This window comes from Rhinoderma darwinii, chromosome 3, assembly GCF_050947455.1.
Source record: "Rhinoderma darwinii isolate aRhiDar2 chromosome 3, aRhiDar2.hap1, whole genome shotgun sequence".
Lineage (NCBI taxonomy): Eukaryota > Metazoa > Chordata > Amphibia > Anura > Rhinodermatidae > Rhinoderma > Rhinoderma darwinii.
Genome location: NC_134689.1, coordinates 250,527,038 through 250,543,844, shown reverse-complemented (window position 1 = coordinate 250,543,844; position 16,807 = coordinate 250,527,038). Strand labels below are relative to the sequence as shown.

Genomic DNA, 16,807 nt, shown 5'->3' with positions numbered 1-16,807 from the left:
CCCTGTAGACAGTGCCATAAAGCCCCAACTTGTAGACAGTGCCATACAGCCCCCCTGTAGACCGTACTATACAGCCCCAACTTGTAGACAGTGCCATACAGCCCCCCTGTAGACCGTACTATACAGCCCCCCTGTAGACAGTGCCATACAGCCCCCTGTAGACAGTGCCATACAGCCCCCTGTAAATAGCATCATATATTGCCCCAAACAAAAAACTTTCTACTTACCTAGGCCCTGTTCCTGCGACGAGTGGAGCTGCTCAACTCCGACAGGATCCTTGCATAGGCCAGCATGATCCAGTAACTATCCAGTACCTCCCTGCTCTGCCATAGTGCTCAATAATATCTGCATCCTAATGACAGATACTGTTGAATGTGGTGTCGCTACCACTGTAGCAGCCATAGAGGCTGCTAGCAGAGCCACCGGCACGGTCCCCTTCATGTTGCGAGCCCCATAGCAACCGTTATGGCTGCTACAGCGGTAGTACCAATACTGGGCAGTGGCTATATCATTGCGGTCTCAACAGAGAATGAGGTGTGCAGCTGCAAACATATTAATAATGCTCACATGACAAGTTATAGATTATTTTCTTTATTCTGTTAAACATATGTATTTTTTATATAAAGGTCAATGAAGGCAAAGTCAATAAAAAAAAATCATAAGAAATCAATTCAATCAGTGCAAAAATTAAAGTACTACATTAGAAGGTTCACCCCTTAATTTTCCACATGGGTATGATGTTGATCTCTCCCAGTACAGTGGAAGTTGCCTCCTATAGACACAAACAATGAAGACAATTTGTCCATAAAATCCAACTAGAGAGAATGTACAATGTCCACAGAGGAATATGTGGAACAAGAGACACATCTTGCAAAATAGTGTAAATGGATCATGCACAAAGGTTAACAGATCATAGACAAAGCACAAAGGCATTTAGCTGCTATACTGCTTGATAAACCTCTCAGATTTCTGTCTCACTAAGGCATGTTGTTGGTGAGTTGTCCGAGCCTCATCTAGGGCTTTGAGAACCTCCTAGAATAAAAGCAAAACAATTATCAAAAATAAAGCTTCAAACCTCAGGATAGAAAAATGTTAAAGGGGTTGACCAGTTTTTTTTTGTTTGTTTTTTGTTTTACTTATTTGTAGAATAGGAAATCATACAGTTTTCTAATATACACTACCGTTCAAAAGTTTGGGGTCACCCAGACAATTTTGTGTTTTCCATGAAAACTCACACTTATATTTATCAAATGAGTTGCAAACTGACTAGAAAATATATAGTCAAGACATTGACAAGGTTAGAAATAAGGATTTTTATTTGAAATAATAATTTTCTCCTTCAAACTTTGCTTTCGTCAAAGAATGCTCCATTTGGAGCAATTACAGCATTGCAGACCTTTGGCATTCTAGCTGTTAATTTGCTGAGGTAATCGGAAGAAATTTCACCCCATGCTTCCAGAAGCCCCTCCCACAAGTTGGATTGGCTTGATGGGCACTTCTTGCGTACCATACGGTCAAGCTGCTCCCTCAACCGCTCTATGGGGTTGAGATCTGGTGACTGCGCTGGCCACTCCATTACAGATAGCATACCAGCTGCCTGCTTCTTCCCTAAATAGTTCTTGCATAATTTGGAGTTGTGCTTTGGGTAATTGTCCTGTTGTAGGATGAAATTGGCTCCAATCAAGCGCTGTCCACAGGGTATGGCACGGCAAAATGGAGTGATAGCCTTCCTTATTCAAAATCCCTTTTACCTTGTACAAATCTCCCACTTGACCAGCACCAAAGCAACCCCAGACCATCACATTACCTCCACCATGCTTGACAGATGGCGTCAGGCACTCTTCCAGCATCTTTTCAGTTGTTCTGCGTCTCACAAATGTTCTTCTGTGTGATCCAAACACCTCAAACTTCGATTCGTCTGTCCATAACACTTTTTTCCAATCTTCCTCTGTCCAATGTCTGTGTGCTTTTGCCCATATTAATCTTTTCCTTTTATTAGCCGGTCTCAGATATGGCTTTTTCTTTGCCACTCTGCCCTGAAGGCCAGCATCCCGAAGTCGCCTCTTCACTGTAGACGTTGACACTGGCGTTTTGCGGGTACTATTTAATGAAGCTGCCAGTTGAGGACCTGTGAGGCGTCTATTTCTCAAACTAGACTCTAATGTACTTTTCTTGTTGCTCAGTTGTGCAGCGGGGCCTCCCACTTCTCTTTCTACTCTGGTTAGAGCCTGTGTGTGCTTTCTACTGAAGAGAGTAGTACCCACCGTTGTAGGAAATCTTCAGTTTCTTGGCAATTTCTCGCATGGAATAGCCTTCATTTCTAAGAACAAGAATAGACTGTCCAGTTTCACATGAAAGCTCTCTTTTTCAAGCCATTTTGAGAGTTTCATCGAACCCACAAATGTAATGCTCCAGATTCTCAACTAGCTCAAAGGAAGGTCAGTTTTATAGCTCCTCTAAACAGCAAAACTGTTTTACAGCGGTGCTAACATAATTGCACAAGGGTTTTCAAGTGTTTTCTAATCATCCATTAGCCTTCTAACACAGTTAGCAAACACAATGTACCATTAGAACACTGGAGTAATGGTTGCTGGAAATGGGCCTATATACACCTATGTAGATATTGCATTAAAAAACAGACGTTTGCAGCTAGAATAGTCATTTAGCACATTAACAATGTATAGAGTGTATTTCTGATTAATTTAATGTTGCCTTCATTGAAAAAAACTGAGCTTTTCTTTCAAAAATCAGGAAAATTCTAAGTGACCCTAAACTTTTGAATGGTAGTGTACATGTATTAAAAATTCTGCTCACATAACTTTCTTATAGTGCATGAGGCTCCTGTCACAGTGGAATGGTAAAGCCCACAGATTAGCCCTGTGTAATGCATCCACCGGTTAACTGAATATGACTAAACATGGCATCAGTCTTATACACACACACACGGTTTATATGACATACATGTGTCCGGCCACATTGAGGACACATCCATGGGCTAAGGGCCTGTTCACATCAGCATTGGGCTTCCGTTCATCGGTTCCATTCGACCTTTGCGTTGGAGGAACCGATTAACGGAAAGCCAGCTGAGATCAGCGCTCTTAGTCAGCCTGAAGACAGCTCTCATAGAACATCTATGAGCCCGTCTTCATCCTGACAGGGAGTGCCGATCACAGCCGAAGGTGCAAAAAGAAAAATACATCTTAAACTGCATGTGTGAATCCAGTATAAATCAACTGCAGCGTATAATTTCTAAGATCCTAACTTTCATAGGTACCAGAAGCAGATGGCCCTGGTCACAGTATAGCGGCCGTGATGTAATACTGGAGCTCTGCTCCTATTCAAGTGAATAGGAGGAGGGCTTCAGTAACCCAGAACAGCCGCTATACAGTGTATGGAGCCATCTGCTTCTGGCACAGACCACTGCATAATTTCCGGTGCTCAGAGGCAGCCGGAACAGCTGATCGGCGAAGGGTCTGGGTGGAAATTAATGGAGCGGTGGTCGAGCATGTAAACTACAGCTCCATTGCTATGGGGCTCCCAGGAACGGCAAAGTAAGCCCGTTATTGTGATCAGTGGCGCTCCCAGCAGTCGGACCCCCACCGATCATATACGGATGACCTATCCTATGGATAGGTCATCAGTATGAAAAAAATGCTCCATGACTGGTCAACCCCTTTAACTAAACTGAAGATTTTAATCTTAGAGAAGCTCATGTGCTTACTCTTTAATAACTAGGAGATGCTCTCCTATTTTAGTGTGAGTAGAACTGAAAGCTAATCACATGAAAAATGTTTCTGGTAATATGGAATGAGGAATAATTTTACACTTGTTTTGTTCCCCATTTTAATCACCTACCATCCCCTGAAGAAACATTGCATTACCTGAGCAGAGGTACTACTTTGGAGAGTAACAGTTTTCTTAACTTCATGAATAACATTTTCCTTTTTCTGAAAGACTATAAGACTCTGGTCCTGCACAGAAAACAAACCAACAAAATGAGGCAATCAGCTATTTATGCGGATGCTACACAGTAAATTTAATAAAACATTATCATTGCATTATTAAAGTATGTTTACATCCAATACACCCAAATGTTAAAAGTGCCACCAGAAGAAACAGCAGAAAGAGAGCAGGTAGTCCTCTAGCACACCGGCAGCCTCTCCTGCAAGCTCCTACTAGTAATAATAAGTTAATATAAAGGGGTTTCTCACTATGCCAAGCCCTTTTTCAAATGGTAAACCTCCTGTATCTGCATTCCTACCTACTCCCAGTCCCAACCACTATCTGTCAGGATTTTGTTTTGTGCTGAAACATCCCCCACCATGCAACTTCACTCCTGCATGGCCCTCATTTTCCCTTTCTTTTGACATACTCCAAGAATGAGATAAGTGGTGGGGTTTAATGTTGCCATCTGGGGGCTGATCTTATTTGCCATACAGGGGTCTGCCTTCTTGCACCTCCAAAGGGGCCGCATCGCATGCAAAATCCTGATGCTGGCCAGTCTCAGAACGTTCTTTGCGGAGCTCAATGCTGCCGGTAAAGGCAGCAGCCGTTTCCCGCGGGCTGCGACCTTGTGAATCCAGGGAGTCTCTACGCACAGTAAATCAGAGCACTCACTGCTGATAGACTCACTGAGAAACCACCAGACAGTGGGGACTGATATGACCTATGTAGGCGCTGATCTGGCCTATGTAGGTCATATGGCCAACATAAGTCATATCAGCCTTTACAGGAATAATATCAGCCCCTTCAGAACTCATACCAGTGCATAATAAAGGCCCCCAGGTCAACCATCTTGGTGATCCTATTAAAAGGGGTATTACCATGGGGTATTGAATGGGAGATATGGAAACATCCGAGCAAGCGCAGCTCGCAGCGCAAAAAATCAAGCCCTCATACCGCTCCATTGATAAACTTATGGCTCTTAGAATATGACGACATGTAACAAATTGTTCTTTAACCACCTGTTTTAACTTTGTAAAAGTAGTAAATCCTAAAAAAAACTATAACAATTTGGTATCGCCAGAATCGTATTGCATCACATGATAATGTCAATACATCAATTTTAACACACACTTTTTCAGTACATTATATCGTACAATAAATGGTGCAGATAAAAACTAGAACTACTTTCCTCAAAAACAAGCCCTGATACGCTTTGTCTATGGAAAAACAAAGTTCTATCTTTGGAAGGCGGGGAGGTATATACTACAACAAACAAACGAAATATGATTGTGGTGGCAAAGGTTTAATTTAAATCATGAATTTTCAGTAAATAAAGTGTCACTAAGGCCCTGTGCACATCACATCTAAGCCCTATGTTTGGTGTATACACCAATGGATAGCCATAGGGCTCCATTTATCCGACGGAGGGCAAAAAGTGTCCTTTGGGCCTCTGTCGAGCTCATATATGTTGGTATATCTTTTGTTTTTTACCCTTTTCTAAGCAAAGAAAAGTAATTTATTTATTTATGTTAATTTATTTAAAAAAATATACACACCGCTCAGTATTTGTTTGTTTTTAACATGGGAGCCTATAAGGTAGTACTCCTAACCTATACTTCTGACAGAAAGCACAGACGTGAGGCGCACAGAGCCTTAAAATGTAATACTAGTTTAAGAATCTGTGATTTCTATATGACTGCGTGAACTAAGTCTATGCTGCACTGAAACAGAAGCTTAAAGAAGGGTCTGAATAATTTTCTTTACTATGGTCTGGGGTCTGAATTTAGGGGTCAGAATTAATTTCTGTTGCTACAGCGACTGGGGATGGCTGCAGAAGCTAGGGGCCAAAGATGTCTTAGCAGCAAACTCTGCAGTCCTTAGTAGAAGTTGTCATAGCGGTATGGGCCACATGAAGAAGAAAAGGAAAGAGAACGTCTAGAATCAGAGAAGACATCACATGTGAGTCACTAGATTTAAAGAAAAGCGGTCACATTTCCTAACATGTCTGTTTTAGTTAATCCTTGTATTACCCAAGAGATAACAGTTCTGGACCAACTTTACTTAGAACTCTGTGATGTGTTTCCTATGTAATTCCTGGCCTGGCCTACATGGACTTTTTATGACGTAACAAATTTTAACTGTAGAGATACACAGTCTTATACGATAAGTGAAGATTGCACGTTGTTACACTGTGTAGGGATACAGCCCTTTGACAAGGGGAATGGTAACACTTAGTTGTTAATTTATTTCCAGGTGGACTAACAGAGGAACAACACAATGCAGAGTTCTAAGAAAACGTGCTCGAGAATTGTTATTTCATGGGGACTACAAATATTTACTAAAACAGACATATCAGGAGATTGGACGGGTCCTCTTGAATAGTTACGTATTCTGCCTGTAGGTGCGTCTGATCAGTGCTGTATTCATTTATATGGTCTGCGCTAAAATGATACTCTGCAGAGCGCCCGTGTAGAACTGGTATCTTACCACTATATGGCAGCATTATTTGTGCTTTGTATATTGGTAGTGTACACTTGCCCCTGCCTGAAAAGCGAGTGTATGCCTGTCCGTGACCATATGATTAGGTGTTTCTATGTTCTTCTATTTTCCTTCTTAGGTTGATACACCATCAACCTAAGGAGGAAAATAGAAGAACATAGAAACACCTAATCATATAGTCACGGACACCAGTTTACATATTTAAAAGTGTGGCGAGAGGCGTAACCAAATAAAGTGAAATTATTCACAGCGCACATTACGAGACACAATTTTTCCACAAAATGGGGGGTGGCGATATTTTTTGTGGACTGGTAGGGTTTGTGTGCCATGGCTGCTTTTTAGACTCAGTCCGGCTCAGGCAACAGTCCCCACCATCACGCTCATAGGGGATGGTTAGAGTAGGGGTGCAAAATGTTTACGTTAAATATGTCCAGTGCATATGCTGTACCGCCATTATGCAGGGGCAATGCACAGATACATTAATTTTACTGACCTTAGCTCTAAAAAGTATTTCCCATAATGTGGATAGAGTTTTGGGTACAAAGATTTTCCACCCCTGGTCTACCTAAATTTTTGGGATCTACTTACATCAGACTATTACTATTACCCTCTGGATGTAAACAAATTATTTTTCACTGGCAGAAAACATATCTTGAAAATAGTGAGTAATTTAAATAATAAATATGCTAATCATTAACAATGTACGCTAAAGATCCAGTAGCAATACCCACTAAGTAGCAACCAGAAAATATTAAAGCCAAAAGGTTTAAAGCTTATCTTCATTTTGCCAAAATAATTAAAGGTTCTTAGTGACTTACTTACATTAGAGACAAATAAAATGAATAGATAAATAATTCACTCCCCTTTATTTAATCTCCAGCAACGAAAAAAACCGTTTCACATACCTTTACAAAGAGATTCAGTATATTCTGTTCCACTGTTGGTGGTTGGATAAAATCTTCAAAGGAGTAATCCCAATCTATAGTTCTGTGGCCCAAGATCTCTATTTCTTTAACACTCATAATTCTCCTGTTTGTGGAAAAAGCATCATAAAAATCTGCAATTCGCATTGAGCATTTACTTTATTTTTTTAAAGTCTATCTATACTAACACCGAGGGCAGGAACTATTGTCTATTAGCCAACAGTGGGAGACATACCAATTCCCTTATGCTGGCACAATATGACAGTATCAAACCATAATATTAAGTGTGTAGATCTTTTGTATTTAATACAGTTTAGTGATGTCTGTATTCCTCTATGTGCTCTAAATCTTACTTTAGGTGTGATGAAAGATACATTTTTTTTTTCTTTATCAAATTTTTTTATTAGAATAAGAAAAATATACAAAATATTGCACGCAGTGCAATGAAAAAAAAATCAAGATTCTACAATACATTTTTGTAAAGAACATGAAGAAACAGTTTAGGAGATAACCTCCCGGACATCAAAAATAATAACAGCAAATGAAAAGGATCATCGCTATAACCACGACGTAGTGCAATATTCTGGGAAACCTGTCCGAAAAAGCTTTATACCTATGGGATATTAATTGCTGGAGTCCAAACCAAGTAGAGTTACGAAAAACACAAAGACCAGACAACATAAGGGAAACACAAAGCAGGGGCGTAGCTAGGGGGGGCAGGCGGGGCACGTGCCACGGGCGCAGTTCAGAGGGGGGCGCCAGCGCCCCCTCCTCCTGCACCATAATTGTACCTGTGTCGCAAGGACACAGGTACAATTAGAAGCAATGAATGACCGGGCACGTTCCGTGCCAGGCCATTCAGCGCCTCTCCACGAATGAAGCAACTGGTACCTTTTGTACCAGTGACGCTTCCGTCGATGAAAGGCGCTGATTGGCTGGGCAGGATGACTTTCCCTGCCAGTCAATCAGCGCCTTTCATAGACGCTGTGTTCAACCCTCTGGAGACCTGCGCAGAAGAGAGCAGGTCTCCATGGCTGCCGGACGGCGTGGGAGCGGGATTAAGGTGAGTTTGAATTATTTTATTTTTTTTAAATTGTAATACACGTGTGTGTCTGTATCTGCGGGGGGGGGGGGGGACTTTGTCTACGGGGGGGGGGGTGTCTATCTACAGGGGGACTATATCTACAGGGCTGGGCTATATACATGGGGACTATATCTACAGGGGGCTATATACAGGGGGACCATATCTAGGTGGGGGGGTTGTCTATATCTACAGGGGGGCTATGTACAGGGGGACTATATCTACAGGGGGGCTATATCTACAGGGCTGGGCTATATACAGGGGGACTATATCCAGGGGGACTATATCTACAAGGCTGGGCTATATACAGGGGGACTATATCTACAGGGGGGCTATATACAGGGGGACTATATCTACAGGGCTGGGCTATATACAGGGGGACTATATCTACAGGGCTGGGCTATATACAGGGGGACTATCTACAGGGGGGCTATATACAGGGGGACTATATCTACAGGGCTGGGCTATATACAGGGGGACTATATCTACAGGGGGGCTATATACAGGGGGACTATATCTACAGGGCTGGGCTATATACAGGGGGACTATATCTACAGGGGGACTATATCTACAGGGCTGGGCTATATACAGGGGGGCTATATCTACAGGGGGGCTATGTACAGGGGGACTATATCTACAGGGGGGCTATATACAGGGGGACCATATCTACGTGGGGGGGGGTGTCTATATACAGGGGGACTATATCTACAGGGGGCTATATACAGGGGGACTATATCTACAGGGGGGCTACATCTACAGGGCTGGGCTATATACAGGGGGACTATATCTACAGGGCTGGGCTATATACAGGGGGACTATATCTACAGGGGGGCTATATCCAGGGGGACTATATCTACAGGGGGACTATATCTACAGGGGGACTATATCTACAGGGCTGGGCTATATACAGGGGGACTATATCTACAGGGGGACTATATCTACAGGGCTGGGCTATATACAGGGGGACTATGTCTACAGGAGGGCTATATACAGGGGGACTATATCTACAGGGCTGGGCTATATACAGGGGGACTATATCTACAGGGGGGCTATATACAGGGGGACTATATCTACAGGGCTGGGCTATATACAGGGGGACTATATCTACAGGGCTGGGCTATATACAGGGGGACTATATCTACAGGGGGGCTATATACAGGGGAGCCATATCTACAGGGGGACTATATCTACAGGGGGACTATATCTACAGGGGGACTATATCTACAGGGGGACTATATCTACAGGGGGACTATATCTACAGGGGGACTATATCTACAGGGGGACTATATCTACAGGGGGACTATATCTACAGGGCTGGGCTATATACAGGGGGACTATATCTACAGGGGGGGCTATATCTACAGGGGGGCTATATCTATGGGGAATATATCTACACGGGGGCTATATACAGGTGGACTATATCTACAGGGGGGACTATATCTACAGGGGGGACTATATCTACAGGGCTGGGCTATATACAGGGGGACTATATCTACAGGGGGGCTATATATACAGGGGGAATATATCTACAGGTGGGCTATATACAGGGGGACTATATCTACAGGAGGACTATATCTACAGGGCTGGGCTATATACAGGGGGGGGCTATATACAGGGGGACTATATCTACAGGGCTGGGCTATATACAGGGGGACTATATCTACAGGGCTGGGCTATATACAGGGGGACTATCTACAGGGGGGCTATATCTACAGGGCTGGGCTCTATACAGGGGGACTATATATACAGGGCTGGGCTATATACAGGGGGACTATATCTACAGGGCTGGGCAATATACAGGGGGACTATCTACAGGGGGGCTATATACAGGGGGACTATATCTACAGGGCTGGGCTATATACAGGGGGACTATATCTACAGGGGGGCTATATACAGGGGGGCTATATACAGGGGGACTATATCTACAGGGCTGGGCTATATACAGGGGGACTATATCTACAGGGCTGGGCTATATACAGGGGGACTATATCTACAGGGGGCTATATACAGGGGGACTATATCTACAGGGGGGCTATATATACAGGGGGACTATATCTACAGGAGGACTATATCTACAGGGCTGGGCTATATACAGGGGGGGCTATATACAGGGGGACTATATCTACAGGGCTGGGCTATATACAGGGGGACTATATCTACAGGGCTGGGCTATATACAGGGGGACTATCTACAGGGGGGCTATATCTACAGGGCTGGGCTCTATACAGGGGGACTATATATACAGGGCTGGGCTATATACAGGGGGACTATATCTACAGGGCTGGGCAATATACAGGGGGACTATCTACAGGGGGGCTATATCTACAGGGCTGGGCTATATACAGGGGGACTATATCTACAGGGGGGCTATATACAGGGGGACTATATCTACAGCGCTGGGCTATATACAGGGGGACTATATCTACAGGGGGACTATATCTACAGGGCTGGGCTATATACAGGGGGACTATATCTACAGGGGGCTATATACAGGGGGACTATATCTACAGGGGGCTATATACTGGAGTGGGCTGTCTATAGAGCACCATATACAGGGGTGGGCTACATAGTATATAGCCCCCTGTAGATATAGCCCACCCCTGTATATGGTGCTCCATAGATAGCCCACCCCAGTATATAGCCCCCCTGTAGATATAGCCCCCTGTAGATATATTCCCCGTGTATAGCCCACCCCTGTGTATAGCCCCCCTCTGTATATATAGCCCCCGTGTATAGCCCACCCCTGTAGATAGCCCCCCTGTGTATAGCCCACCCCTGTAGATATAGCCCACCTGTGTATAGCCCAGCCCTGTAGATATGGTCCCCCTGTATATAGCCCACCCCTGTATATAGTCCCCCTGTAGATATAGCCCACCGCTGTATATAGCCCACCCCTGTATATAGTCCCCCTGTAGATATAGCCCACCCCTGTATATAGTCCCCCTGTAGATATAGCCCACCCCTGTATGTAGTGCTCCACAGATAGCCCACCCTTGTATATAGTATATACAGGGGTGGGCTATCTGTGGAGCACTATATACAGGGGTGGACTATCTAGTGGAGCACTATATACAGGGGGACTATATCTACAGGGGGGCTATATACAGGGGGACTATATCTACAGGGGGACTATATCTACAGGGCTGGGCTATATACAGGGGGACTATATCTACAGGGGGACTATATACAGGAGGACTATATCTACAGGGGGCTATATACAGGGGGACTATATCTACAGGGCTGGGCTATATACAGGGGGACTAAATCTATAGGGGGACTATATCTACAGGGCTGGGCTATATATAGGGGGACTATATCTACAGGGCTGGGCTATATACAGGGGGACTATATCTACAGGGGGGCTATATACAGGGGGACTATATCTACAGGGGGGCTATATACTGGAGTGGGCTGTCTATAGAGCACCATATACAGGGGTGGGCTACATAGTATATAGCCCCCTGTAGATATAGCCCACCCCTGTATATGGTGCTCCATAGATAGCCCACCCCAGTATATAGCCCCCCCTGTAGATATAGCCCCCTGTAGATATAGCCCCCCTGTAGATATATTCCCCGTGTATAGCCCCCCTCTGTAGATATAGCCCCCGTGTATAGCCCACCCCTGTAGATATAGCCCCCCTGTGTATAGCCCAGCCCTGTAGATATGGTCCCCCTGTAGATATGGTCCCCCTGTATATAGCCCACCCCTGTATATAGTCCCCCTGTAGATATAGCCCACCCCTGTATATAGTCCCCCTGTAGATATAGCCCACCCCTGTATGTAGTGCTCCACAGATAGCCCACCCTTGTATATAGTATATACAGGGGTGGGCTATCTGTGGAGAACTATATACAGGGGTGGACTATCTGTGGAGAACTATATACAGGGGGACTATATCTACAGGGCTGGGCTATATACAGGGGTGGGCTATATCTACAGGAGGACTATATACAGGGGTGGGCTATATCTACAGGGGGACTATATACAGGGGTGGGCTATATACAGGGGTGGCCTATCTATAGGGGGACCATATCTACAGGGGGACCATATCTACAGGGGGACCATATCTACAGGAGGACCATATCTACAGGGGGACCATATCTACAGGGGGACCATATCTACAGGGGGACCATATCTACAGGGGGACCATATCTACAGGGGGACCATATCTACAGGGGGACCATATCTACAGGGGGACCATATCTACAGGGGGACCATATCTACAGGGGGACCATATCTACAGGGGGACCATATCTACAGGGGGACCATATCTACAGGGCTGGGCTATACACAGGGGGGCTATCTGCAGGGGTGGGCTATACACAGGGGGGCTATCTACAGGGGTGGGCTATACACAGGGGGGCTATATCTACAGAGGGGGGCTATACACAGGGGTGGGCTATACACGGGGAATATATCTACAGGGGGCTATATCTACAGGGGGGCTATATACTGGGGTGGGCTATCTATGGAGCACCATATACAGGGGTGGGCTATATCTACAGGGGGCTATATACTATGTAGCCCACCCCTGTATATGGTGCTCTATAGACAGCCCACTCCAGTATATAGCCCCCTGTAGATCTAGTCCCCCTGTATATAGCCCAGCCCTGTAGATATAGTCCCCCTGTATATAGCCCCCCTGTAGATATAGTCCCCCTGTATATAGCCCAGCCCTGTAAATAGTCCCCCTGTATAAAGTCCCCCTGTATATAGCCCCCCTGTAGATATAATTCCCCTCTATATAGCCCAGCCCTGTAGATATAGTCGCCCTGTAGATATAGTCCCCCTGTATATAGCCCCCTGTAGAAATAGTCCCCCTGTAGAAATAGTCCCCCTGTAGATAGTCCCCCCCACGTAGATATGGTGCCCCTGTATATAGCCCCCCTGTAGATATAGTCCCCCTGTATATAGCCCCCCTGTAGATATAGTCCCCCTGTATATAGCCTAGCCCTGTAGATATGGTCCCCCTGTAGATATGGTCCCCCTGTAGATATGGTCCCCCTGTAGATATGGTCCCCCTGTAGATATGGTCCCCCTGTAGATATGGTCCCCCTGTAGATATGGTCCCCCCCCACGTAGATATGGTCCCCCTGTATATAGCCCCCCTGTAGATATGGTCCCCCCCCACGTAGATATGGTCCCCCTGTATATAGCCCCCCTGTAGATATAGTCCCCATGTATATAGCCCAGCCCTATAGATATAGTCCCCCTGTAGATATAGCCCACCCCTGTATGTAGTGCTCCACAGATAGCCCACCCTTGTATATAGTATGTACAGGGGTGGACTATCTAGTGGAGTACTATATACAGGGGGACTATATCTACAGGGCTGGGCTATATACATGGGGACTATATCTACAGGGGGGCTATATACAGGGGGACTATATCTACAGGGGGACTATATACAGGGGGACTATATACAGGGGGACTATATCTACAGGGGGACTATATCTACAGGGGGACTATATCTACAGGGGGACTATATCTACAGGGGGGCTATATACAGGGGGACTATATCTACAGGGGGGCTATATCTACAGGGGGACTATATCTACAGGGGGACTATATCTACAGGGGGACTATATCTACAGGGGGACTATATCTACAGGGGGACTATATCTACAGGGGGACTATATCTACAGGGGGACTATATCTACAGGGGGACTATATCTACAGGGGGACTATATCTACAGGGGGACTATATCTACAGGGGGACTATATCTACAGGGGGACTATATCTACAGGGGGACTATATCTACAGGGGGACTATATCTACAGGGGGACTATATCTACAGGGCTGGGCTATATACAGGGGGACTATATCTACAGGGGGGCTATATCTACAGGGCTGGGCTATATACAGGGGGACTATATCTACAGGGGGCTATATACAGGGGGACTATATCTACAGGGGGCTATATACTGGAGTGGGCTGTCTATAGAGCACCATATACAGGGGTGGGCTACATAGTATATAGCCCCCTGTAGATATAGCCCACCCCTGTATATGGTGCTCCATAGATAGCCCACCCCTGTATATGGTGCTCCATAGATAGCCCACCCCTGTATATGGTGCTCCATAGATAGCCCACCCCTGTATATAGCCCCCCTGTAGATATAGCCCCCTGTAGATATAGCCCCCTGTAGATATAGCCCCCCTGTAGATATAGCCCCCCTGTAGATATAGCCCCCCTGTAGATATATTCCCCTGTGTATAGCCCACCCCTGTAGATATAGTCCCCCTGTAGATATGGTCCCCCCTGTAGATATGGTCCCCCCTGTAGATATGGTCCCCCCTGTAGATATGGTCCCCCCTGTAGATATGGTCCCCCCTGTAGATATGGTTCCCCCTGTATATAGCCCACACCTGTATATAGTCCCCCCCTATCTACAGGGGGGCTATATACAGGGGTGGGCTATCTGTAGAGCACTATAGGGGGGAGTTATTTGTGGGACACTATATACAGGGGTGGGCTATATGGGGGCACTATCTCTAGGGGTCACGGTGTGTGTGGGACACGGTGTATGGTGCTATTATAATTTGAGTGCAGTGTATGGCGCTATTATATTTAGGGGTGTAGTGTGTGGTATAATGATAACTTTATATTTATTTATAGGTGCAGAAATGTTGGAAAAGTGAGAAGCTGAAGACATGTGAGCGGCAAACTGCAGAAATGGTCTGTGACCGGGAGAAGTTATCATAGAGGTCTGGACCGGATGGAGAGAAAGAACTAGAATCTGAGATGTCATCGGTGAGTCACTTAATGTAAATGTTTATTCTGCCTCTAATCAGCACTGTAGTCACTGTATGATCTGCAGTGAGATGATGGGTGGAATGATTATGATAGGATTTATTTTTTGTGAAATGGCATCTTCCAGCATATCCTTACCATTGCTCGGGCCATGCTGGGAGCTGTAGTTTTACGCCGTACACACCTATACGGCAGGGGTTGCACTAAATTGAGCTGTATTTGTGCTGATGTTGTATATAAGTAGTGAGCTTGCTTCTGGTGCTGTATATATGTACTGAGCTTGGTTCTGGGGCCGTATATATGTACTGAGCTTGGTTCTAGTGTTGTGTATAGAACCATATTGCTTGTGAAATGTACAAATAATTTTATGCTCGCGTTACATAAAAATAAATGACACGTCGATTGGTACAGGAAACAAACACGGCGAAGGGGAAGGAGATGTCGGGAAAGAGGGGGGGGGGGCGCCAAACTGAATATTTGCCCCGGGTGCTGGAGAACCTAGCTACACCTCTGCATAAAGAAACAAATGCAGCAGAGAAGCAGCGTTACAGGCATTCAAAAGAGGCCATCCAACCAAAGAGACAAATCAGAGCCATTCCGGAACAGTGACCATACTATCCAAGTTTGAACAAACACTTCGGATCTGCCCCTATCAGCGGCCAGCAACTCCTCCATTCTCATGATATTGTTCATCTCAGTTACTCATTCCCTTAAAGAAGGTACATTAGTGGACTTCCAATGACGAGGTATCACAGTCCTAGCTGCAGTCAAAAAATGCATAAAGACGCTGATTTTGAGGTGTGGGAGCGACCCAGGAACCATGGAAAGCAATACAATAGAAGGAGAAGCAGGAACAGAAGTATCAAAGAGCTTGTTCCCAAGATGAAAATTTTTTCCACAGAAGGGACGGTGCTTAGGGCAGTCCCACCAAATGTGTAACATGGTTCCAGGAGCAACCACACACCTCCAACAATCTGCGGACACATCAGGAAATATCCTATGTAGAAAGGAAGGGCAGCGGTACCATCTGGTGAGGATTTTATAATTTTTTTCCTGTGCAAAACAGGAAGTCGGTAGTTTGTGGGCTAAGAGGAAAGAAGTCTTCCAAACCTCCTCAGAGTGGTGAATCCCATAGTGGACGCCAACTGAGAGCAAGAATAACTAGGCCGGAGGATCCCATGTAGATAGGATAGCATATTAGAAGGCGCAGAAGACAAGGACAGGTGAAGTTCCAAAGGAAAGCAAAGCAAGACAGGCTCCCATGAAAGACAGAAATGACCGTAATTGAAAGTATGACCACCAAATTGAGCGTCTCCCCGGGCAGTCCTCCAAAACAGCAGCAAGCGACAGGATTTCACCATCAGGAGTAAGGGTCTGAGCCAAATACACACCGTCCTGTCTCCCCCAGTAGAGGAACGCGTCTACACCCACGGCCGGAGGGAAGGAAGGGTTATCAAAAAGAGGAGTCAAGGGACCTGGTTATAGAGGTCCGAAAACACCAATGAGCCATTCCCAAACGACAAGAAACTGACATGTGAGAAAAGGTAGAGAAGACGTTGGTCGTTGTGAACTTGTAAGCCAAGGCAAAGAGGACAATGCAA

The 16,807-nt window shown here is 45.3% G+C and overlaps 1 protein-coding gene across 5 annotated transcripts in view; it reads right to left on the bottom strand.

Annotated features, from left to right (window-relative positions):
- Positions 1-575: 575 nt before the first annotated feature.
- Positions 576-16,807, bottom strand: part of VPS13C (vacuolar protein sorting 13 homolog C) — a 396,337-nt gene continuing 380,105 nt past the window's right edge. For all 5 annotated transcript variants that reach the window (XM_075857702.1, XM_075857703.1, XM_075857705.1 and 2 more), the window contains 3 exons: positions 7,350-7,473; positions 3,882-3,971; positions 576-1,032 (listed from right to left, as the gene is read on the bottom strand). In XM_075857702.1, the coding sequence (XP_075713817.1) occupies positions 934-1,032; positions 3,882-3,971; positions 7,350-7,473 (313 nt within the window). In that variant the 3' untranslated portion in view covers positions 576-933. The remainder of the gene's footprint in view (positions 1,033-3,881; positions 3,972-7,349; positions 7,474-16,807) is intronic.